At 41.4% G+C, this 24,021-nt stretch overlaps 1 protein-coding gene across 2 annotated transcripts in view; it reads right to left on the bottom strand.

Annotated features, from left to right (window-relative positions):
• ULK4 (unc-51 like kinase 4) overlaps window positions 1-24,021 on the bottom strand; it is a 406,057-nt gene that overhangs the window by 96,100 nt on the left and 285,936 nt on the right. For both annotated transcript variants that reach the window (XM_088798237.1, XM_088798238.1), the window contains one exon: window positions 19,701-19,799. In XM_088798237.1, coding sequence (XP_088654363.1) covers window positions 19,701-19,799 — 99 coding nt within the window. The remainder of the gene's footprint in view (window positions 1-19,700; window positions 19,800-24,021) is intronic.

The raw sequence follows: 24,021 nt of genomic DNA, 5'->3' as shown, positions 1-24,021 counted from the left end.
TTCTGCAAATGCCCTTTTCCCATCTCTTCGCCTGAGGCCGGAGGTGCTGTGGGGTTTCAGAGTGGGACGGCCAACTCCCACTGCCACGTTGGCACCTCACAGCGTGGGCCAGGCTTCCTCTGCCCCATCGAAGCCTTCTGCACACAAGCTTCCTTCTGTCCTACAGAAATATGTTGAAATCTCAGTCTGCTACTGACTCCCACTTCCCCTTTCTCTTCATCATTATAACTTTATTCCTTTTGAGTCCCTGTACTTTTCCTTTAAAGGCATTTTGTGAGAGACGGGAGAGGAGAGTGTGAAAAGGAAGAGTGAAAAGAGGCGGGACTCCTGCTCAAGATTCTCTTGGCAAATCTCACGCTTACTCCACAGGATCATTTTAATAAACTAAAAAGGTGTGGACGGAATTATGATAAAATTACTTTAAACCTGTATATTAGTTTGGGAAGGATTTATATTTTTCAGTCTTACCACCTGTATGCCCCTGGCATGTCTCTCCATTAATTTAGATCTAATTTTATGTCTTTCAAAATGTTCTATACTGATCACGACTTGCATTTTCTTGTTACGTTTATTTTTGGCCTTTTTATGGGGGTGGTTTTAGTCACCTCTATAAAAGGATTTCCTCCCATTTCTATTTCTATAAGATTAATGCCAGTATAAAGAAAAGGTATTGGTTTTTGTGTATTGTATTATATTATATGCCACCAACTTACTGAAAATTCCTTTTTAGTTCCAATTATTTTATTTCAATCTCTAGGTATGAAAATTATTTTTGGACTTAATATTTATTTTTCTTATTTTACAGCATTATCTATAACACCTCCCCCCATCACTGCTGACTGTTAGTGGTAGAAGACATTCCTACTTTTCAATTTTAATGAAAATATTTTCTGTGTTTCTTTTAAATATTTACTATTAATTTCTAGGAAATAACTTTCAAAATGTTGGAAGATTCACTCTATCTTAAATAAAGTTTTAAAAAATGAAGAATGACTTGCTGAATTTTTTGGCATTGATTATTATGATGTTTTTATTCTCCCTCAATTTCTTAAAATATGAAATTATACTTTTCTGGTGCTTGAACTATTCTTGAATTCCTAGATCAAATCCTACTTGGTTATATTGGTCTTTTTATATACTGCTCGATTCAACTTTTTTTTTTTTTTTGCAATGTTCTTCCCTATATTCATAAGTAAAAGTGATCTTCAGTTGTTCTATATTATTTTAAAGTGGGTTATGGCATTAGACTTATTATAGCTTTATGGAAATGGATCACAAAGCTTTCCATCTTTTTCTATACTTTGAATTATTTAAATAGTATAGGAATTGTCTATTTGAAAATTTCACATGTAAAAAGCCTGTAGTATTTTAGGCCTGCAGTATTTTAATGACAGATCTTGTAGACGCAAGATATCAGATTATGACAATCCAGTTGTCTGATACCTTTTTTCACACTATACGTTTTTTTCTTTTGATAGTAACTAACGGAATTCTAGTATTTACCCTTCAAACTGGCAGCCCTTCTAACTGCTTGCGAAAGAAATCTTAGCAGGATAAAGAGAAAATCATTACTGCTTTCCCTGCAGCTGCAAAAAAGCAGATTCCATTTTGCATCACAAAATCATCCTTGAAATCATGTCATTTCTAATAAAGCAATCTTGTAAGACATCTAGAAGGCAGAGAAGGTGATTGGGTCTTGTGTAATCAACGTTTAACTTTTAAAACATAAATAATTCTGATTGGCTATTTAACAATGTTTACTTTGGTGATGATACTTATATTGATATCTTTGGATTTCTACATGGCATATATATACTTATAAGATTCCTTTGTTGGATCGACATAGCCATCTTTCCCATCTGCTTGCAAAAACAAATTAGACCTTGTATATTCTTATTTAAACAAAGAGGGTGAGAGTACTACATCATTAGAAGATCCAATTTTAACTTCTGAAGTTTGATGTTTTTAATCTATTCTGATACCAATATTGGTAATTTATAATTTTCCATAAATCACCTGCTTCTCAGTAGTTCCAAAGTTAATGCCTTAATGTTATACATATTTCATATTTGGATGGTTGTATTTCCTTTTCTCTTTCCTAATGCTATAGCCATAGAATCCAAATTAAAACAGTGAGATACCATCTTTACCTGTCAAAAGAACAAAAAACTTTTAGACTAGGAAGATGCAGTGCTGGTGAAGGTGTAGAAAAACAAGTGCATTTATGTACCTTTAATTAGAATACAAACTGCTAAAATCTTTTGAGAAGTTATGTGGCAATTAATATTTACAAAAATTTAAAAGCACCCTTTAATGTAGCCACCTTGCTTCTGGGTACTTATCTAACCAAAGTAAATGCAGAAGTCCCTAAAACCATACAAAGATGTCTATTGTATCATGCTTATAACATCACTTAAGGGGAAACAATCTGAATGACCATCCACCAGGAAATCTTTGAATTGAATTGAATAAATAATTGTACATTATACTATGAACTATTATGCAGCTGTTAAAAAAACGAGATCAATGTAGTACTGACTTAGAAAGATGTCCATAATATTGAGATAAGTAACAAGAAAAGCAAGTTATAAAATACCTATACCATCGTCCTATTTTTAGAAATGAAAGCAAAAACTATGAAAAGGAAATCAATGATATAAGCACATGTGATTGGGTGCAAGGTGAAAAGCATGCAAGGACGCATGTGACATGTACCACTGGTTACACTGGAGGGCAGTGCCACGGTACAGGGAGAGAGGGGCTTCAGTTTTCCTTTAATCACTTCTAAATTGCTTGAATTCTCATAATGTGCTTATGATACCTTTTGTAATTCAAATATATGAAACAAATCTGCCTTCTTAACCCCTGAAAATGTTAAAAGAGGAAATTTCCTGGTCACCCATGTACTGACCTAAGTCAAATGCAAGACTTGCTATAACCAATGACAAATGGCTGGAGAAACATGAAGCGCTAACGAGCCTTTAGCAGTTCCAATATCACACTACCATGACTTCTTATGACTGCCAAAGAGTCAGCAAAGAAACCTGGAAATGTTACTCTTTGGTTATAAGAGTTAAAAAAGTATTACAGAATTATATAGTTTAGAAGTCGTTAAAATTACTGTTTACTGAATCCCAGACATTGAAAAATATATGAAGTCCTCTTCATACTAAAACAATCCCTTTGTGAAAAGCTCATATCTAAATAACAGAGGTTCGAGGTAGAGAATGTACCTGGAAAGAAAAAGAACAGGAGATAACACATTTCTCCCTAAAAATGGTTATTTCCTTTATAAGAATGGACATTTTCAGCAAAATTGCAAGGCTATTAAAATTTACAAACCACTTCGTAACACTAAAAACTTACCAACCAGACAATTTTTACAAGTGAAAGAAGAAAAGTCTCCGTATAAAACTGGTTAAACACAGTTTTGACTTTATTATCTAGACATTTAGCATGAACTCTGTAAGGTAAAATCTTAGCTTTATAAACTAATGGGTCATGGGTTCAAAGAGACTGATCCAGAATTAAAACTAAAATGAGACTGACTGTCTCAAGTTTTACTCTGTAGGGATGGCTTCTCTGCCCTACATACACCTCCTTTACAGAGCGATCTGCCCTGGGGAACCCTAAGACCTGCAGAAAGCTCAATCACGGGAGCTCAACTGGCCGTTTTCCCACCAACAGAGCCATTCGGGCAACTGATTTCAGAGCGGCGATGAAATTGTCGGAAACACCCTTGGGGTACATTATTTCAGCACGTTAACGAGGCCGCTCACAAAGTGAGTTTATTACAATCAGAGAGAAATGTTTATTAGATTAGTAATATGATTACAGAACATACTGTATGGGAAGGGCCTCAGGGAGTCATAGACAGGGTAATTCTGCAGGCATTAAATGAAACAAAAAAGCCAACGTCATTATCAAAACTGCTAACTTCACTGTATCACAGTTATGGGTAAATATCCACACTATTAAATATCCACATGATTTTCCTGCTTCAAAAATGATGCATAGGCATGCGTTCTGAGTCTACATAAAATCAAAGGGGTTTTTTTTTTTGCTTGTTTTGTTTTTCAGGGTGTCATAAAGAAAACAGAACAAACTCTGGGAGTCTACTGCTCATCTTAAATACAGCCCATTTCTAAAGACACCTGGGAATTATCTTTCGAGACAGTAGCCATAATGGGTTTTTCACCACACGTTATTGTACTACTGAGAAATATAGATAATATCATCATCAACAATGATACAACACACAGATAAAAGCAGACACTTGGGGGGAGGGATTTACAATGTGTCAAGTGCTGAGCTAAGAGTTCTTCATGCATTGCTCCATTAGTTCTCCCAACAACCCTCAGAGGTGTTAATTTTTTCTTTTTTGGACCTAGAAATGGAGACTTATGAACTCGCCCATGGCTATTCACCTGATAAGTAATGAAGCCAACTCAACCACTGTTAAATGAACGGATGTTCAGAGATGACTCCACTGAATCACGGAAATGCCAGTGTGTCTGGCCAAACAGCCTCACACGGAATGTCAAATCAATTAGATAATATTGTTTTGTTTTCATTTTTAAAGCTGTAACCACTTCTCTTCTTGTTGCTGTTATGTGTACACACATAGCTCCATGCCATTAGACCACTATACCAACGATAATAGCTAGAGAAGACACAAAGGGCTATGGCTGCCTTTAAAGCTTTTCTACAGTTTAAAAATCTGGCATACATTTTGTGAGATTGAGATATTAAAGAGCAGCACTGACAAAATAAGATGTAATCAGTATGACCTTGAAGTAGAGATAAAATATACAAGGTCTGACAATTAAGTTCATGAGCCCATCCTAGAAAAAGTGCTACAAACCTCATTGCTGAATATCACTAAGGTTGCTTTCGAAGTACTCCCCTTGGGAAGCTATGTACCAATGCTAGTGCCTAGTCCACCCTTCAAAGCAATTTTGGGACTCTTTTTCTGGAATGGCCATCAAAGATGACCGTTGTATTACCCTTAATGTCATCAAAATGTCTTCCTTTCAATATTTCCTTTATCTTCGGGTAAAGAAAGAAGTCATTGTGGGCCAGATCAGGTGAGTAGAGAGGGTGTTTCAGTACAGTTATTTGTTTACTGGCTAAAAACTCCCTCACAGACAGTGCCGTGTGAGCTGGTGCATTGTCGTGATGCAAGAGCCATGAATTGTTGGCGAAAAGTTCAGGTCATCTAACTTTTTCACAGAGCCTTTTCAGCACTTCCAAATAGTAAACTTGGTTAACTCTTTGTCCAGTTGGTACAAATTCATAATGAATAATCCCTCTGATCAAAAAAGGTTAGCAACAGCATTGCAACAAGTTCGCAAACTTAATTGTCAGACCTTGTATATATGCATGGCAAGTTATCTGTTTCCTGTCAACACCTCAACTTTAAATGGAGTTTTCTTCCTCACCCCAAAAGAAACAACATAACATGTCTTAAATCTGACTCTTTCTCTCTGATGAGCCTGTTGAAAAAAGGTGTCTTTTCACAGGAGAAACAGTCCTGAAAATGTTACTTTCTCTGGAGGAAGGCATATTGTAGCAGCAAGCCTCTTCCATATAAACCTTAGGGAACATACCAGAATAGCTATCCTACTTAGAGGCCACTACTCACCTCCATTTCTGTGGCATAAATCACTTTCCTTTCATCCCCTTTTGTTTAGTTTTATTAGGAAGACACCAAATTAAGTCAAAGAGGTGATATTTTCATAGGCTATATACGCTTTGCTATTATCTCCTAGGACACCAACTACATCCTGTTATTTAAAGATTATGGCGTAAAGAATAAATATAACCAACTGTATTCAATGAAATGGCATTTTAATGAGATATGCAGGTGCTACTCCCACTTATCTAATAATTATATGGCAATGGGTAAAAAGAACTAATGAAACAAAATCTTAATAGTACTTGATGTTTGAAACCTTTTATAAATATACCACCACACAGACGTCCACCTTACTCCTTACAACAAAATAATCTTGAATAAATCAATCTGTTAACATACACCATGAAAGCACTAATATATATATGTATGTATATATATGTATATATGTGTATATATGTATATATATACATATATATATATATACATATATATATATACATATATATATATATATATATATATATATATATATACACACACACATATATATGTATATGAAATGGGGAGATCTTTTAAAATATGACATAAACCTCAAAAGTCATGAAGGAAAACACTGATAAATTTTACTACTAAATGAAAACTACCTTTACAGTTAAAGCACCAATTAAATTAAAAACACAAAAAAATGAAAAAGTATATTTGTTATGACAAAAGGATCAACTTTACAAAGAGCTCTTAAAATCAGTAGAAAAGGTAAACTAAGCAGGAAAAATGGGCAGATTACGCTAAAGCAATTATAGAAAAAGATGCAAAAATGTCTAACCCACAGAAGATGCTAAACTTCATTTACCATAAAACACAAAACATCAAAGATATACAAGGCTTCATGTATCAGAAAGGCAAAAATGTTACAATTTCCTAAAACTATCAGCGAGGCTCTAGGGAAACATGCTTCTCTTTCAGTGAGAACGACAACTGGTACTCTACCTTTTAGGGAGGGCAATTTGGCAATACACACCAAAATTAAAAATTTACAACCCTTTTACCTACTCGTCTATTAGACAGGGTTCTCCGGAGAAACAGAGCCAACAGGAGATGTACAGAAAGAGAGTGATTGGGAAGGACTGGCTCACGTGACTGTGGAGGCGGAGAAGTTCCACAGTCTGCCATCTGCAGGCTGGAGACGCAGGAAAGTTGGTGGTGTAGTTACAATCCGAACCCCAATCCTGAAAACCAGGGCAGCCAGTGGTGTAGGTGCTGGTTGGTGCCTGAAGACCCGAGAACCAGGGGCTCCAGAAGCAGGAGAGACAGATGGCCCAGCTCTAGCACAGAACACTTTCGCCCTTCCTCAGCCTTTCTGCTCTATCCAGGCCCTCAGTGGATTGGATGATGCCACCTGCATTGGTGAGCGTGGGTCTTCTCGGCACAGGATGACCATATGCTAATCTCTCCCAGAAACACCCTCACAGACACACCCAGAAATGCTTTACCAGCTCTCAGCATCCCTTAGCCCAGTCAAGTCGATACACAAAATTAAGCATCATACCTAACAATTCTATTTCTAGGAATGCATTCTGTGACTATATAAATATAAATAAACATAGATAGAGCTAACCAGGATTTTCAGTGCAGCTCTATGTCAGAAAAAACTACCCCAACACATATTAAGTGTCCATTAATAGGGGAGCTAATTAACTTGACTATGGTATATTTATACAGTTCTACAGCCATCAAAATTAGTTATATTTATATGTGCTCACACAAAAATTTGGTCAAATACATCAAAAAGGGGGGGGGGGGGAACCAAGTTAGAGATTTGTATGTATACTATGATGACACAATATAAAAAGGCGTATGTTCATTTATATACACACATATACTGGGGGTGCCAAAAAAATATATACACATGACTTGTATTCATCTTTTGTTATCGTTATATATTGAGTATTACAATTTTAATACAGGTTTTTCTTTCCTTAAAATGTGTATACATTTTTTGGCACCCTCTGTATATGCACACACATATACATATAATTATAAAAGCCTACATTTTTTTTTCCTGTGGGTCTAAACAGGAAGATGTTTACTTTTCGTTTTTTAACCCTTCTGAAGTGTTTGAATTACTTTTTATGTGTATATATAATTTTTATGATTAAAAAAGATACTAACACAGAGGGTAAGGGGGGTGAGGAGTGAGAGGTGAGGGTAAGGGGGATCAAATATATGGTGATGGAAGGAGAACTGACTCTGGGTGGTGAACACACAATGGGATTTATAGATGATGTAATACAGAATTGAACACCTGAAATCTATGTAATTTTACTAACAATTGTCACCCCAATAAATTTAAAAAAAAAAAAAAAAAAGATACTAACACATAGAATCTTTTTGCCAAACACCTAAAACATTTGGAGAATAAATGTGAAGTACTATAAATCATACAGAAGCATTAAACTCAGAAGGGAGCTATTCTGACTATATATCAGCATGGCTGACTAACTTTTCACTTTTATTTATTAATATTATGTATTGAAGTCCAAGCATGGAAATATGTTACTTTATTTTATTATTGTTTTATATTTCAGTATTTTATATTTGCTCAGGGTTAATGGTAGAAGTTGTTCAGTTTGAATTGATTTTTAAACAATAATCTATGGGAAAATGGATTTTAGTTCTTAAATATTCGATTTACTTTCCTCTCAGTGATAAATTAAGAAAAACTGGTCGCTGGGTTAAACATTGAATTTTCTGTGTTTCCAGTGTTTCTGCATGATGGATTTTGTAATTATCTTGGCCTCCATATTCCAAACAGCTTTGAGGTGTCATTTATATGAAATGTGAATTGCCTATTTTGCCTTAAGTATATCTTTAATTATGAGCTAAACCCTAATTATAAAAACATTACGGGTTGAAAATTTTACCCCTCAATTCACACTGACAAAAAGAAAGATAGGACTAGCTTAACCAAACAATTTATACTTAAATTTCTTTCTCTGTAAAACGAATGGTCTCTGTCTGCTGGATTTCAAAGCATGCGGCCCAACAGTCATGCCCCTGATGGTAGAATGATTGCAGGAAATGAATTCCACATACCAGGTCTTCAGTGATGTCACGCTATTGTTCCTGGAGATGGCTTAATCCCACAGACAGAAACTACGGAAACCTAACTACTAATAACCCTAGGGAATCCAACCGAAGTGAAAATAAAAATACCTATGAGAAAATACACACACGTGCTCCCAATCCAAAATAACAATACACTGATTTCTGAGAAGCATGTGAATAATGTCAAATCCATCAAGGTTGATGTTTCTCAATTTGTTTCCATCAGATCACGTAGTCAGGACCCAAAACGAGTCAAAAATTACTGAATAAAACTATGTGAGAATAAACTGTATCTTTGCCCTAAATATGAGTACAATTATATTTTGGCCTGATACTGTAAAAGTAGGGAAGTGGAACTGCCATGCAACCAATGTACCTTCAGACTATTTGTGGTTGCGACTTTCTAAAAACACGACACCATTTCAAACTGATACAAGGTATTTGTCATCGTCTCTTGAGTGAATTTTAAAATGACAGAGCTTGAAGGGTTCAACACAGGCTTTCCAGTCTAACCACTAACCTGTAGTCAGGAAGTGGTCATTTCAACTCCTGGTGAATCTTTCCAATGAACTGGATGGAAAGGTTCCTCTCTGCACTGTGCCACCTGTTAGGGACCATCTGCTTAAAATGGCCTGCTTGGGAAAGGGAACCGGGCAGCCACGCTCTGACAGTAATTAGAGATCAGATTCAGGAGCTGCTATGGTGACATGTCCTCTGTAGGAGAGGGACACGATCCAGCGTCCTCAAGGAAAGGCATCGAGAATTAATTACGATAGGCAATCGTCACAAGTAACACAGATCCGAAAAACCACCTCTGCCTTTTTTCTAAAAGAAATTACTATTCTTATCATTTCATGACGCAGCCAAGACACGGAACTTACTGAGTCTGAAAGTAGAACGGTAACATTTTTAAGCTCAACAGCAAGTTTTATGTGCGGTGTTAGTCATATCTACCTGCTTATTTTGGAGGACCAAAAAATAGTTTATTATAGCATTACTGAGTCAATTCATTGCCACAGGAAATCCAACCAGATTGTTCTTAGTTTCCATTCAACAGAACAGTATGTTGATCTTTACTGGCAGAATTAGAGAGAAAAATCTGTTCGGGACAGCCGGTTAGCTCAGTTGGTTAGAGCATGGTGCTAATAACACCAAGGTTGCTGGTTCGATGCCCGTATGGGCCACTGTGAGCTGTGCCCTCCTTAAAAAAAAAAAAAGAGAATTCTGTTGATAGCAGCTACTGTGAGAACTTACGAGTTGCAGAGCTGGTAATATTTATGAAGTTTTCCTACTGTGCTGGCCACTGGCAGACAGAGTGGGAGGGATGTGTGCTTCTGAATCATCCAAGAAGCTTGGAGTTACCTTATTTGACTCTGAGATTTCAAATCCTACATTTAGAAAAAAAAATCACTGTTCATGAAAAATAAGGTGTGTTAGGAAAAATGCTCAAGATTCTGAAGTCCAGCTAACAGTCCAGATCCTTCTGGCCATCAGGTGGTGAGAACGTCAGGCATTTTGGAGGGAAAAGAGCTGGCGGTCAGCTGCTCGGCCTTGCTTTCCCTCCGTGCCTTACACACTACACTCGGTGCAGAGCAAGGAGACCCCCTGGTCCCCACGGACACAGGGTGAGATCCTCTGAAGCCAGCTTCTGACCACTCTTCAGTGGGGAAAGGTCCTCAACTTGGGGGGAGTGGAGTCAGGATCTTTGTTCGCTTGTTTACTTCTTTCGAGGTGAGATAACTTTATTGTATATTCTGAAGTTTATATTTATTGTAACAACAAGAGGAGGAGGGACACAGCAGAGAAAGACTTTAACATAAAAAAATTGTGGAGAATACCCTGTCCAGCCCCTGGTATTCATCACTCCGCCCTCACTTCTTTTGGTCACTTTATATAAACATACTCGTATATACAGCATGATATAAATCAGCTCATATAATTTTGTTTTGTAACTAGATTTGGGCACTTAGTATATCTTATTCATGCCTCCCATCCCACAATTACTTATTGCCAGGGACTGTGACACGTGCCAGGGACAGGGCTGGGAACTAAACGGACATGTAACTTCCAGTCAAAACAGCACGTGAGGCCTCAAAATCTGCACCAGCACCTCCATAACAACACAATAACACGCTAGCACTTTTTCTTTTAACGTATTTGTGTCTTTATATTTATTTAAAGTCAGTTTCTCGTAGGCAGCATATAGTTGGGTCTTCCTTTTTTTACCCAATATGACAATTTCTGCCTTTGGATTGGCGTGTTTAGACCGTTTATATTTTATGTGACTGTTGACACTGTTTTCAGTCTGTCTTCTCACCGCTTGTTTTCTATTTGTTCCTGAAGTTTTTTTTTTTTATCTTTTTTACCCTCTCTTTTTCTGTCTTCTATTTTTCAGTGAAATATTTTTTGTTGTTGTTGTTATGTCATTCATCTCCTTGGTTGATTTGTTAGTTATGACCATTTGTTTTGTTCTGTTCAGAGGCTGCTTTAGGGTTTAATAGCATCATCTATAACGTAACACAGTCTACCTGCCAAATGATATTCGAGCACTTCACACTGTATCAGAACCTTACAATAGTATCCTTCCATTTCTTCCCTCCCAGCTTTATGCCATGATTTCCAGGCATTTTACAGACACACATGCTTTTAGAAACCTCACAAAATAGTTATTATTTTAGTTTAAATGGTCAGTTACCTTTTAGAGAGACGTGAGACATTGTGAATTTTACTTTGTAGGGTGCCTACTCCTAAAAATTCTATACTTATGGAAGGCAGCTGAGTTACCCGGAAACAGTCTGATCCTTTCAGATCTTATTTCTGTCGTTGGGTCTGGAGCAGTGCTGAGGCTAGGACTAATTAATTGCTCCCCACTCCTGAGGCAAGACCTCTTTCCTTAGTATGCTTTCCAACGCTCCATGAATTAAGAATCTTTTCCAGTCTGTCTGGTGGGGAAAAGAGCTGTTCCTGGCCCTGTTTAAGTGACCGGCAATATTCTCTAACCCTCACTGCTGTTTCGTCCCTGGCCTTGGGTTGTCTCCTCACACACATGTACTTTGCTGACCAGCCGAGGGAGAGAGACCCTTTGGAGACAGATCTCTGGTTTCTCTCCCTGTGCAACTTCCTGCCCTGTACACCGAGTCACCTAATTTGTCCCTCCTCTTAGCTCCAGCTCAACTCAGAGAGTCTGCAATACAAGTCTGATAGCAGCATAGTTTTGCCTAAAACCCTTCTATTAAGTTGGTGGAAAGGTAACTGTGGTTTTTGCGATTTTTAACCTTTTAAACCGCAGTTACTTCTGCACCAACCTAATCGAACGCACCATGATAGCCCTAGAATGAGACTAAGTACAGCTGTGTTGGGGGACCCACCTAAGAAGAAATGATGTTGTAGTTTCTTGAAGATTCCTTGATATAGCCCAAGAGCTGGCTCTCTGTGACACAGAAAGCTTGAAGAGTTGAGACAGAAAGTGGCCAATCTACAAACGGGGTTCACAATTGGAAAACAATGAGCGGGAGGTACCGGAGCAGGTTTCAGAGGTGACCAACAGGGTTTGGTGCCTGGCTGCTGGGGACACTGAACTCCTAGTGCAACAGCCTTGGAGAACAAGATCACCTTCGAGAGCTCTGTGGGGGAAGGGGATCAATCCAGGGAGGAGGCCTGAGACTTTGGTACTAAAAGGACGGGTGGCACCTGGGAGCCATAGTTTTTTCCTTTTTTAAAATTTTTAATTTTTATCTGTTCACTTTGAAACAATTCAGGCTTAAAAATGTTGCAACAAGTAGTAAAAATAAGTTTGCCCCACTTCCCTAAATAGTAACGTCTTAGAGAACCATAGTATAGTTACCAAGAACGTCGTTCACACCCATACATTGTAACTGGGAATTTTTATTTTTATTACTAGTGAGCTTAACTGTGGTTAGTGAAATTAACATTGGTCATTTGTATTTTTGTTGTTGTGAATTTCCTACTCAAGTCCTTTGCCCACTTTTCTCTTGGGGTACCTGTCTATTCCTAAATATTCGAACGACCTCTTTCTTACATCGTCTCCTTACAGACACTGTGTCTCAAAATTGAACAAGTCTGGAACTCCAGAAACCATGGATTATATTCCTTTCCCGTCCATTTTTTTTTTTACATGGTGAGACACACTTGTGTGTAAATATGAAATCACACTAAAATTCTGAGGCGCTTTTAGCTAGTTCAATGATTAACCTTTAGAACTAGTTATAAAAGTTCAATTACTAAGACTCACTTTCCTCACATCTGCACATAGAAAACTCAACAATTATGGAAAAACATTGTTATCCTTGATTTTTAAATCAAGGGAGGTGCACTAGGAACAGAGAATAAAGTGCACCCTAAAAATCTTTATCAACTAGGCTTTGTTTTGGGCATGACCCATTTTCACAATTCCACATTCAATTATTGCTTCTATTCCTCTAATTCTAGTAGGAGATTTTCTTCTATTGGTCTGCCGCACTGCCTTAGTCTTATTTTGTGAAACAAGTGGCATGTATTCATATTAAAGCATTATTATTTGAAAGAAGCCTTGAAAAGAGGGCAGTAAGAATGTGGATGTTTGGGTCACAAATAGGTGAGAAGGATTTTCTAGAGGAATCGCTTTCTGGCACCACTCATATCCCACCATGTAAGTTAATGCTTACCTATTCAACTGGCAGCTCTGGCCAATAACAAAACGCTATTAAAATACATGTCACTGTATTACAGCCACTTGAAGACAAAGGCATCAGAAATAATTGGAGAGAAGAGACCGGCTGCAGTCCTGGGACCTTCCTCTCCTTCCACTATCCAAATCGTAGCATTGAACAGCAGGGTCCCCAGAACTCTGTAACAACACTGTGGCTTCTACTTTGACTGCTCAGAGGCATTTACGCTCATCACTGCTGCTGGGGTCCTAGGGCTGGGTTTCTATGTATTGTAGTCACCACAAATACTTCTGTACTTCTGTACTTCTGTTTCCAGAAACACAGAAGTCCCTGGGCAATGTTACTTGCCCTTTCGCATTCCTTTTCATCCATCAAAGGTAGGGTATAGGTTGTTTAAGGAATAAAGGTTGCCCAATGAAGGCCAGGAAGAAATCGACCTATAGAGAGAAATCGAGATGATGCCATTTTAAGGGAAGCTAGCTGGTGAGGCATCGCCACTGTCACGCTGCAGGACGGGCTGGCTTGACCAGGACAACACAGCAACGGTGCAGACAAATCCTCTGGATAAATCTGTACTTGAATCTATGTCTTACCACAATCTATTCTGAATTACATTGAGAAAGGCAGAAAGTACACTACGTTTGTTAGTAATTTGCTTCCTTTCCTACACAACTATTAATTGAATCCTTTCTCTGTACCAGGCCCAAAAGTGAAGCAAAAAATATGGCTCCTGACATCCTGGGGCTTACAGCCTAAAGGGAGACATGGAGACATAAACAAGCTATTTTGATACCACTGAGTAAGTGTAAGGTCTGAGGAAGCTAAGGCTGTGTACGAGGGGGTACAGGGACAACCGAACCCCGTCTTTGTGGGAGTAAAGGGACTTCCTCAAAGAAGGGACGTCTAAGCCAAGACCTGACAGCTGAGGAGTCAGCCAAGTGGCAGGAGGAAGAGCCTATTCCAGGCAGAGGCAAGGGGGGAACTGAAAACAGATGGGGTGCAGATTACACAGTACAATAAGGAGAATCAAGAGACGAAGCTAGAACCGTAAGAAAGGGTCAGATCATGTGTGGTTCTGTACCCCTGTTATGAAGTTGGAATTATCCAAATGTAGTGGACAACCATTAGGAGGTTTTAAGTCAGTGACTGGTGACACGGTGACTTTTGCCTTTTAGAAAGAGCCCTGTGCCTCCACTGTGGAGAAGACAGTGGAGAGGGCGAGACCAGGCAGCACTCCCAGTGGGAGGCTGCTGCGGCCCTGCAGGCACAAGGTGACGGTGCTGACCTTCAGGGGGTGACCTTCACGACAGTGCCTGTGGGAATGCAGACAAAACGACAGCCTGTGTTGAGTGTGGGTGGCTTGATGGAACGGGCCGGATGACGAAGGAAAAGACGTGAAGATGCTGCCTGCATTCTTGGCTTGGGCACCTGAGGGCAAGTTAGCTTCACTCACTGACAAACAACCCAGAGGAGAACAGTTTTAAGGAGGTGATTATGCATTTGTTGTAACCCTGTGGAATCTGGGGTGTTTATGGTGCATCCAGCAGACAGGTGGCCAGTGGCTAGTCAGAAAGAAGGGTTTCCCTGTTAAATGGGGTGTGACTCCTTAGAGCAGCTGCTTAGTATAGAATTAAGACGGTGCCTACTCTCTTGGGTGTGACTTGCAAACGGACTTAGTACCTCTGGGCTCCATTGCCATGAGCCAATATCACCGTAAATCATTACCTGTACTTCATGTCACTGACCGTGAAGGTAACAGACCAGGGGCAGAACAGACAAGTCCACGCTCATTACTATTTACAGAGAAAAATTTGCTTGGTTATTTCTTAAGAGGAAGAAATTAGAAAATGAAAAGAAGAAATTGTTTTTTCCTGTACTTTGTGGACCAAAGTGTATTTTTAAATTAGCACAGTGATCTCAGAAGCCTGAGCTGATAAGTAGCATGTTGACAGATGCGAAAACGTGGTTCCTGGCAGAATCACTAACTGTTCCAGCCGCCCAGGGAGGGGTTCACAGTCTGATGCAGCTGAGGGTGTGATGACAACCAGACCACACAGGGACAGCTGTTCAATGGCCAATAAAAGCATGGTTCATGTGAAAGGCAGAAACCAGGCTAAATACCGGCATTGCTGACATATAATAAAGAAAATATATTTTTAAATATCTCCGACAAGTTTGAAAATACCTACTTTAATTGAGGGAGAAGGAGGCTATAGCATTATTTCGTATAGCAAACTGCTATCTAGTTATGAAATTCATCTAAGGATAAATAGCCTGGCTTCCCATTTCCTCCTCTAAGAAATAAAATATTTAGGTCAAACAATTACATTGCTTTTTCTTTTCTTCAGGAGACATGGCCAACTTATTATGTCTTTCATTAGCCATATATTATACTGTAGTTCCCAACTGAGGGCTCCAAGATCCCTCTGAAATTGAGAATTGTATGCAGAACTTTGCATGTAGGTGAGTCTAGGCATTTTTCTGGAAAGAAGGTCTAGAATCACCAGATTCTCAAAGGAGTTCACACTCAAAACAGACTAAGAATCAGTGTCTTATACTTACATTTCACTGTGATTCTTCTACAGTGTATAGTATAAATGTAGGTCATAAATTATAGGTTGACAGGTTTCATATTCTCTAAAGGATAAGTATGTTTACTTCCATATCTGGAAAGAACCTCCAGAGCTAACAAGTTCATTCACCTGCCTTCAGGCAAAATACTTCCAAAATTATCCACGTTAGATAAAAACCGAAAGTCTGTTTATCCTTCCCTATGGGAATGCAATTGCAGCACCTCATTCTGTAGCCTATTACATTTTTTAACAACCACCGTAACATTGATCTTTGTGCTCTAGTTTAGGTCTTCAACTGCCATCTTACAATTGTTCCTCACTGTCCACAGCTATAACTGTGTTCATCTTTTCCTGAGAAGATGCACTGTTCTCGATGCAGGCCATTTGGAAACCTAATGACTCTAGTGATAAATGGGTAGGGACACGACACAGCTTGCACACGTTAGGCAGATGTCTGGCCAATACATTAGAACCTAAGTGTGATCAAGTTACTGATACCAGGAGTTCAGAGTCCCAAGGGGCTGGGAAAGCTCTCTCAATGATACATCGCGGGAAGGGGTTCTTTTGCTATTGCTGGCAGCTGCACTATCCATCAGAAGTGTGGGTGTGATGGCATTGACTGGAGATGTGACCTAACCATGGGCCTATGTGGCCCCTCAGCCACTCTCACCCTAGCCTGGCGTGTGATCACAATTCCACTCACCTCCCCAAGGGGGACTGTGCGCTCCAGGCTTCCCACATGCGCTGGATTCCTACCTCGCCTGCGTGCCTGCCTCTTGCATAGATTTGTCTCCTGTGGTCCAAACACTGGGCACCCCAGGCCTCCCACTAAGAGCGGCACCCTGCTTCCCTGTGGATACCTGCCCACTGGCTAGGATCCACCTGCACCCTCAAGGGTTGCTTTCTGCTTTCCCAGGAAAGGTGGACTAGCTCTGTCCTGGGCAACCCAGCAAGGCTGCCCATTTCCTGGGGGCTGCGGTCATGTCTTCTCCAATGAGGGCTGACCTGTGGCCTTGGGGAAGGGGTCCTCCTGTCAAGATTGTCCTTTGGGTACCCTCCCTCAGCCTTTAGGTTGGTTTACAGAGTTCTTTAAAATCTTACAGGTACTCTTCTGTCACAGCTCAATAATTCTTTATATTAAAATCCTCCTGTTTAAACCACTGTGTGGTTTCTGTGTTCTGATTGGACCCAGACTGATAATAATCACAATGTCTTATTCTTTGATTGAACTCATGGTTAGTGTTCATTAACAGTACATCTTCAGTTGTTTTTATTTTTCCTTCTAGTTTAACTGTATTATAGTTAAAGAATGTGGTATATATAATTCCATCTATCGATAACATTTTTTTAATATTCTTTTAACATGATGCATGCTTAAGTTTTAAAAAATGCTCCCAGGAAATTGAAAAGAAGGTGCAGTCTCTATTTTCAGGTACAGAGATGAATATACTTCTATTAGATCAATCTCATTCAAGTTTTCATATCCTCTGTACAGGAGTCAACTAACTCTTTCTATAAAGAGCCAGACAGTAAGTAAGTAGGCTGGGGGGCTGTCAGGTCTGTTGTATAACTCCTCAGCTCTAACAATGCGGTGCAAAAGCAGGCACAGACAATGTGTAAATGAATTGTCTGTGCGCTGTCTTCAATACAACTTTATTTACACACGTGGGTATTGGTCCACGGGCCCGTGTTTGTCAACTCCTGTTCCACATCATTATTTTTATCCGCTTGGTCTGTCAAGCAATGAGAAAGATCTGTCAGAGCTTTCCATACTAACGGATTGTTGTTTATTTCTCCCCGTCTGCTTTTTGTCCTTCTGTTTATATTGTTTGATGTTCTGATGTTTGGCACAAAAAGATTCCTGGGGATTTTATTCTTTGTAGAACCTTTTACTTTGTCCTGCTAAAGGTTGTGTGTGTGTGTGTGTGTGTGTGTGCATTAAACCTCATATTTAATATAGGAAGACATTTAGAATGAAGATGTTATATAATGCAATGAAACTAAGACCCAAGATAAGTTTAACAATAAATCCAACTGGAATAAGTTCACCTATTAAAACAAACCTCAGAATGTGGCAAACACCAAAACCTTGTCTAGAAGATAGCGTGCCCTAGAAGTTTGCCTATAATGGATTGTTCATCTGTCTCTCTTAAACTATTTTTAAATCGTATTTGCTATAAATACACTTATTATCCTATATATAATACATTGTATCAGTACACACACACACACACACACACACACACACGGTGTCAAAACAATGTCTACACATTTTAAGAAAGGAAAACTCTATTAAAATTGTAATAATATATACCGATAACAAAAGATGGATACAAGTCACATCTGACTTCTGCAATTACAAGAGGTGCTCAAAGTGGTTACCATCGGCATCCAGACACTTCTGATTACGGCGAATACTGCTTGAGCAATGCTGACCAAAGTGTCCACTTTCATACATTTTTTTTGGCACCCCTGTATATTTGTATATATATGTATACATTCTAATTGAATGGGGCCTTTTGGAATCTTTTCTAGACAAGAGCGTGTGGTGTTAGTCCTTCTTTTCTGTTCTTTGGGACCTCACCTGTTTCCCGCCCTTGGCCTGTAGAGCTGGCTGTCAGGGTTCAGCCCTCCGACTGAGTGGGAGCAGTTAGGTAGCGTTGCTATTTTCAGCAAGCTTTACTCCAAATCTCCTGCTCTGTTAGGAGCACGTCCCGTCCCCTGGGGTTTGGGTTGTTCCCTCACTGCACTGTGAGCACAGGGCCAGGTGTGACTTCTCTATTCCATATGGGTGATTATTTCATATAACACAGTACTGCCTGATTTTCCCCTCTTTTTCTTTCTCAGTTGAACCAAACTTTTACTTGATGAATACAATTAAGTCTATAGAATTATTCACCCAAACTGCATTTGCCTTCCTTTAAGCCAGAGGCAGAAAAAGGCAAATCCTAACAGTCCTGAGAGAACTGAAGCACTGTCTGCCTCTGAGAAGGGTGGAGGCCGCAAGTGATATGCTTCCTCAGGTTACCTGCACCCCTAGTCCTTGGATCCCCAAATCTGAGGATGTTTTCAGGGGGCTCCATGGAATGTCATTAACGACCCTCTGACTGGCTGCTTTGTCCATGGCTGGGGGACATGTTGGCTCCTCTCTACGTTGGGTCCTCTTTAAGTTTGGCTAAAACTACTTGGTTGGGCCATACTCCAAGTTTCTGTTGGGTTCTCTTCAGATGTTGAGTCGTCTTGTGTAGTCTTACCTGATTTTATCTAATTTCACTTATTTCATTCTGTTTCTGTGGATATTGAGGGGACACGCTCTAGGTCTGTGTCTGTACTCCTTCATTTCTGGGGAATCCTGCATGTCAAGCATAGCCCTAACATACCTTTTCGAAAGAGAATTGATCTCCATAATGGACTTTTTATTTCCATTCCTGGAATTCATTTCCTGATTTCTTTTTAAATACCTCGCATTCATTTACTCAGAAGGATTTGAGATTCTGCCTTACTTAAATATTCATTTAAACAAATGCTAAGCTACCTGGTTTTAAAATACAGTAGAAATTTAGTAATTCCAGGCCAAATAATCTTCTGCCATTTCTTCTGGTTCTAGTTTTGAAAGGACCTAAAATAGCACAGAGACTCGAGACATCATGAAACTCAAACAAAGTGACTTCAATCTCCGCGATGCTCTGGAAGCTGCACACACAGGGGAGCGCTTACCAGCGGGATGAGCAGGCTGACGAGGTCAGTCAGAGGTTTGCTGAGCAGCAGCAGGTCCTCCGCGGCCTGAGTATCCCCTCCTGAGCCAGATTTCTGGGCCTTGAAGGGAGGGGAGAGGAAAGAGGGGGCCTTAGAGATGAGTCAGCTTGGCCCTAAGAGACAGCCCCCTCTGTCTAGCCGAGGAGGGGGCTGAGGAAGTATTTTACCCCGACCCCCTGAAGAGAAGTTATGCTTTGTTAGAACATGACAAAGTGCACACATGGCCACTGCCGCTGCCGCCAGCTCAGGCTACAGAGGCAGACCCGGGTGACCCACAGATAAAGCAGTAACAAGGGCTGTCGTTGGAGGAAGGCTGCTCTCTGTTCACATAATGCGGTGGGTAACAGCTTCCTTTCCAACCATTCTCAGGCTAGGCACTGTTAGCCCCCCTCCTGCTCCCCCATTTTCAGGGGAGAAAACTGAAGCTCTGAGAAGTTCAGGAGTTTGTGTAAAGTCCCACAGATAATGTGGGACAGATCCAGGCTGTATGTCTCTCAATCACACATGCTCATCTCTCCTGGGCAATTTTACGGACATGAGATAATGCATACCAAATACATTCTCTATGCTTTCCTGCTCTACATGTATACACATGCTCAAATTCCACCTAGAATATTTGTGCGATGTGCTACTGTGTGAATGGTCTTCAGATACAGGTCTACATTGCTTAGGAAACATGGGCTTAAATGGCAATGGAAATGAGAAATGAGTGTCTTCTTCCCAGTGTTTTACAGAACCATCTAATTCCAGAGATTTCTATCATGGAGAGGAATAATTTTATATAGCAAAAGGCACTGATTTATTGTGCTTGCTACCGTATGTACACATTTCATTCATATACGCCCTCTTCGTTTTTAATTTCACTGAGAAGCAATGAAATTACTGTGAGGTAATGACCTTTGCCAGAGCCTAGAGAGCAGGCTGCAGGCTGCCCCACCTCTGGTCATTAGCCGGGACTCCAGGGCCCTTCTTATAAATGCCAAGCGTCCTGCACTGCAGGCCTGTGGGCAGAATTTGAGTTGCCTTGCCTGCTTCGCTTGATTCAGGAGACCTTGACTGAAACTCAGATGCCCTCCTTTTAGCAGCTTCCGCCTCTCTGCAGCCAAGGGGAACCATGGCAGAGTTGCCTGCCAGAAAACAAACGGGTAGCAGTCTCCCAGAGGTCTGAAGCTTGCTGCATCCTGGCGGTTAATGCTCACTTTCGGAAGCACAGTTTGAGGTAGAATATCAACCTTTTCACATTAACACATTATCCCTCAGACCGCTGCTCTCCCGGGCAGCACCTGGGCGGTGAGGGGCAAGGTGTCAGTCCTTCCTTTCCAAACACATGTGAGCAAACAGACGTGGCCACAGGAACAAGCACACGCTGTGGAACTTGTCCCACCAGGACATCCAGGGGTCCTCCAGATCCGTCGCGACCTACCCAGTCATTTGGTATTGTCACCAAGAAGCCTGCAGACCCTGCCCCCAGGACTCAGGTCCCACCTCTGAGCAAAGTTGCCAAGGGCTGCAGAAAGGGAACGCTGCAGCTTTGCACAACAGGGAGGCTCACCGCCAGGAATGCCGTAGAAATTCAACCCTCATCACACAAACATGGGCTCTGTGCACCCAAGGGATCCCTGCATCAATGGTCTTCCCCACCAGAGGCATAAATGCAGACGCTGAGCAACCAACCAGGGGCCAGGCCGCCCTCCTCTCCTCTTCCCTCCAGGTCCCCACATCACCCTCCCTCCAGTCAGCCTCTGGATTCCCGGATCTGTGGCCCTCTGTGTGCATTTTGCAAAGGGCACTTTCCACAGCAAGAAAACCCCATCTCTGCCATGGCACGGCTACTGTGCTCTCCACCCAGCTTCTCTGCCTTTGCCCCTGGTCCCACTGCCCATAACTCCCTGGGTCCTGTCACTGCTGTGTGGTAAGTGACCCATCTCCTGGCCACGCAGAGTCCTTGGCTCACCCAGTTGTCACAGTCTAGGCAACAGAAGACAGAGGGTAGACCTGAACTGGGTGGTAACAGTAGGGTTTGAGAGAAGTGGCTGGATTTGTTAGACATTTAAGGTAAAAGCCTACATTATTTTGTGACAGATTAGATGTGGAATACAAAAAAGAGGGAAATGTTAAGAACGACTCCCAGGTTTGTAGTTTGCACAGCAGGATGAGGGGGGTGGGGCTTGCTGGCAGGGCAGTGGTTTGGGGAGGTGAGTCCTGAGTTCAGCTTTGGACGTGTGGAATCTGTGTTGGTTATGGGGAATTCTAGTGGCCACGTTGAGAGCTGCTAGATGTACCAAGTACGGATCTCAGAAGAACACTCTACGTGGAAATATAAATGTGATCGTTTTAAACATATAAAAGTTGAGAATGTCACCTTATGAGCCATATGTGCTACTAGATGGCAATACAGCGTTACCTCAAGCAAGATAAAGAAATACAGCTAACTTCTCGGCATAAAATAAGGTCAGGGATAACAGAATTTGATGACGTCTGGCATTGCTATCTGAACCCAGAGCATGGGGTAGATACTCAGTGGAGATCTGTTAAATGAACACACAGCTAAGGCATCCGTAGAGAACAAGAGAAAGGCCATTCTTCCTCAGCTGCTGTCTGACGCCCTGGCAGGCTGAGGCACACAGCGGAGAACTTGGATGGTGTGGCCCAGACCAAGTCTGTGCTCACCGTGCCCCCAAACACCACCATGCTCACAGATGACAGGACTCATTCCCCACGCTGTGGGGCCTCTGGGTTTAATTAAAAAGATGACAAGCTTCCAAATAACTACTATAACGACAGAGTTTGAAAACGCTGATGGGGTGGAAGCAGTGTACGTGGTGGGGGAAGAAGGAGAAGGCGACGTCGGACTCCATCATTTGGATGGTTGGGATGAGGTCTACAGCAACCAAGTGGAGAGCTGGGTGCCAGGTGCTGGAATCGCACAGGGAAAGGCATGGGAGGGACAAGGTGCTGGGCCCACGGGGAACGGACTGAGCCGACTGCGTTAGCAAGGATGTGAGCAGCATGGAGGATTGGCGAGGAGTTAGACAACTATACCACAGGTGATGAGACGCTGACGTTTTCAAAGGAAAGGAGAGCCGTGAGGAGGACCACAGGCCGTGGCAGAGAAACCTCACTTGCCTTCATCAGGCAGAAAGTAGTTCGTGGGGAAGAGCAACAAAGGGAAAGCCATGGAGGCGGCAAACTGGATAATCCAAGGGATGCGACAAAGAGAGACCAGAGCCCCCACCACGGACTCAGTGTGTGAGACTGAACAGGATTCAGGGGCCTCATCTCAGTCTTCTGGCAATCGCAACACATCCGCAAATCGGCAGCACTGGACCGCCTTACTGTCGTGAGAGCAGTACACCAATAGGAAACCAAACTCTCCCATCACCTCAGGAATGATGGACAAGTGCAGCCAGGGCAGTGAGGGCAGCAGGATTTAACGTGCATATTTGCCTTCCCGAGCCCCCAAGCTGGGTGAGGGCCCCCGCTCCCATCTTCACTCACAGCATCACAAGGTGATGGTTCGCTTCACTGTTTGTGCACTGACACTCCGCCCTACCAAACGGAAGCTCCCCGAGAGCTAACATTCTTGTTCTCCTGATCCCCGATGCTAGGCTCATAAGTGCAAAATAAAACCATACATTATTATCTCATAAGAGTGCGAGGAGTCAGTTTACTCAGTAAATCGGAACTGAGTGCCCTCCCATGCGCCAGGACACAGAAATGAGGAAATCGCAGCCCACAGGAAGCCCTTTGTAAACAGGGAGCTGAGGTGAGCACCTTTCTTCTCTTGTGCTAACAACAGAGCAGCCATTTCTTGCTTACCTTCCCTGGGATAGGTATATCTTTATTCTCTCACTGAAGTCCCACCACAGCCCTCCAGAGTAGTTATTAACAGATCTACTTTACAGATGAGGAAATGGATACCCAGACAGGTGAAGGAACTTGCCCAAGGTCTTACAGGCAGAAAGTGATGGGGCTGGGACTTGAACCCAAGGCATTGCAGCCAGCAAGGCCCATGAACCCCCACCACAGCAGCGAGCTGTGGACACGTGTCTGTTTCTGCTTCCACATCTTCACACAAGACCCTCAGGAGGTACATTTGAACCAAGGCCAACTCTGAATCCCACGGCAAGTTGGCGTCAGCGACTGAACTCCTGAAGGAGATCCTCACACCTGCCTCCTTCCTGCACTATCTCCCTAGTACACATTCCAGCATCTACTATCACTCTTCTCCCCGAAAACAAAGTGCTCCATAAATCTAAACGCTATTATCGTTTTGAGCACC

The sequence above is a fragment of the Rhinolophus sinicus genome, chromosome 5 (genome assembly GCF_057876585.1).
Source record: "Rhinolophus sinicus isolate RSI-liver-muscle chromosome 5, RSI-T2T, whole genome shotgun sequence".
NCBI classification, from domain to species: Eukaryota; Metazoa; Chordata; class Mammalia; order Chiroptera; family Rhinolophidae; genus Rhinolophus; species Rhinolophus sinicus.
This window is presented reverse-complemented; position numbering and strand designations above follow the sequence as displayed.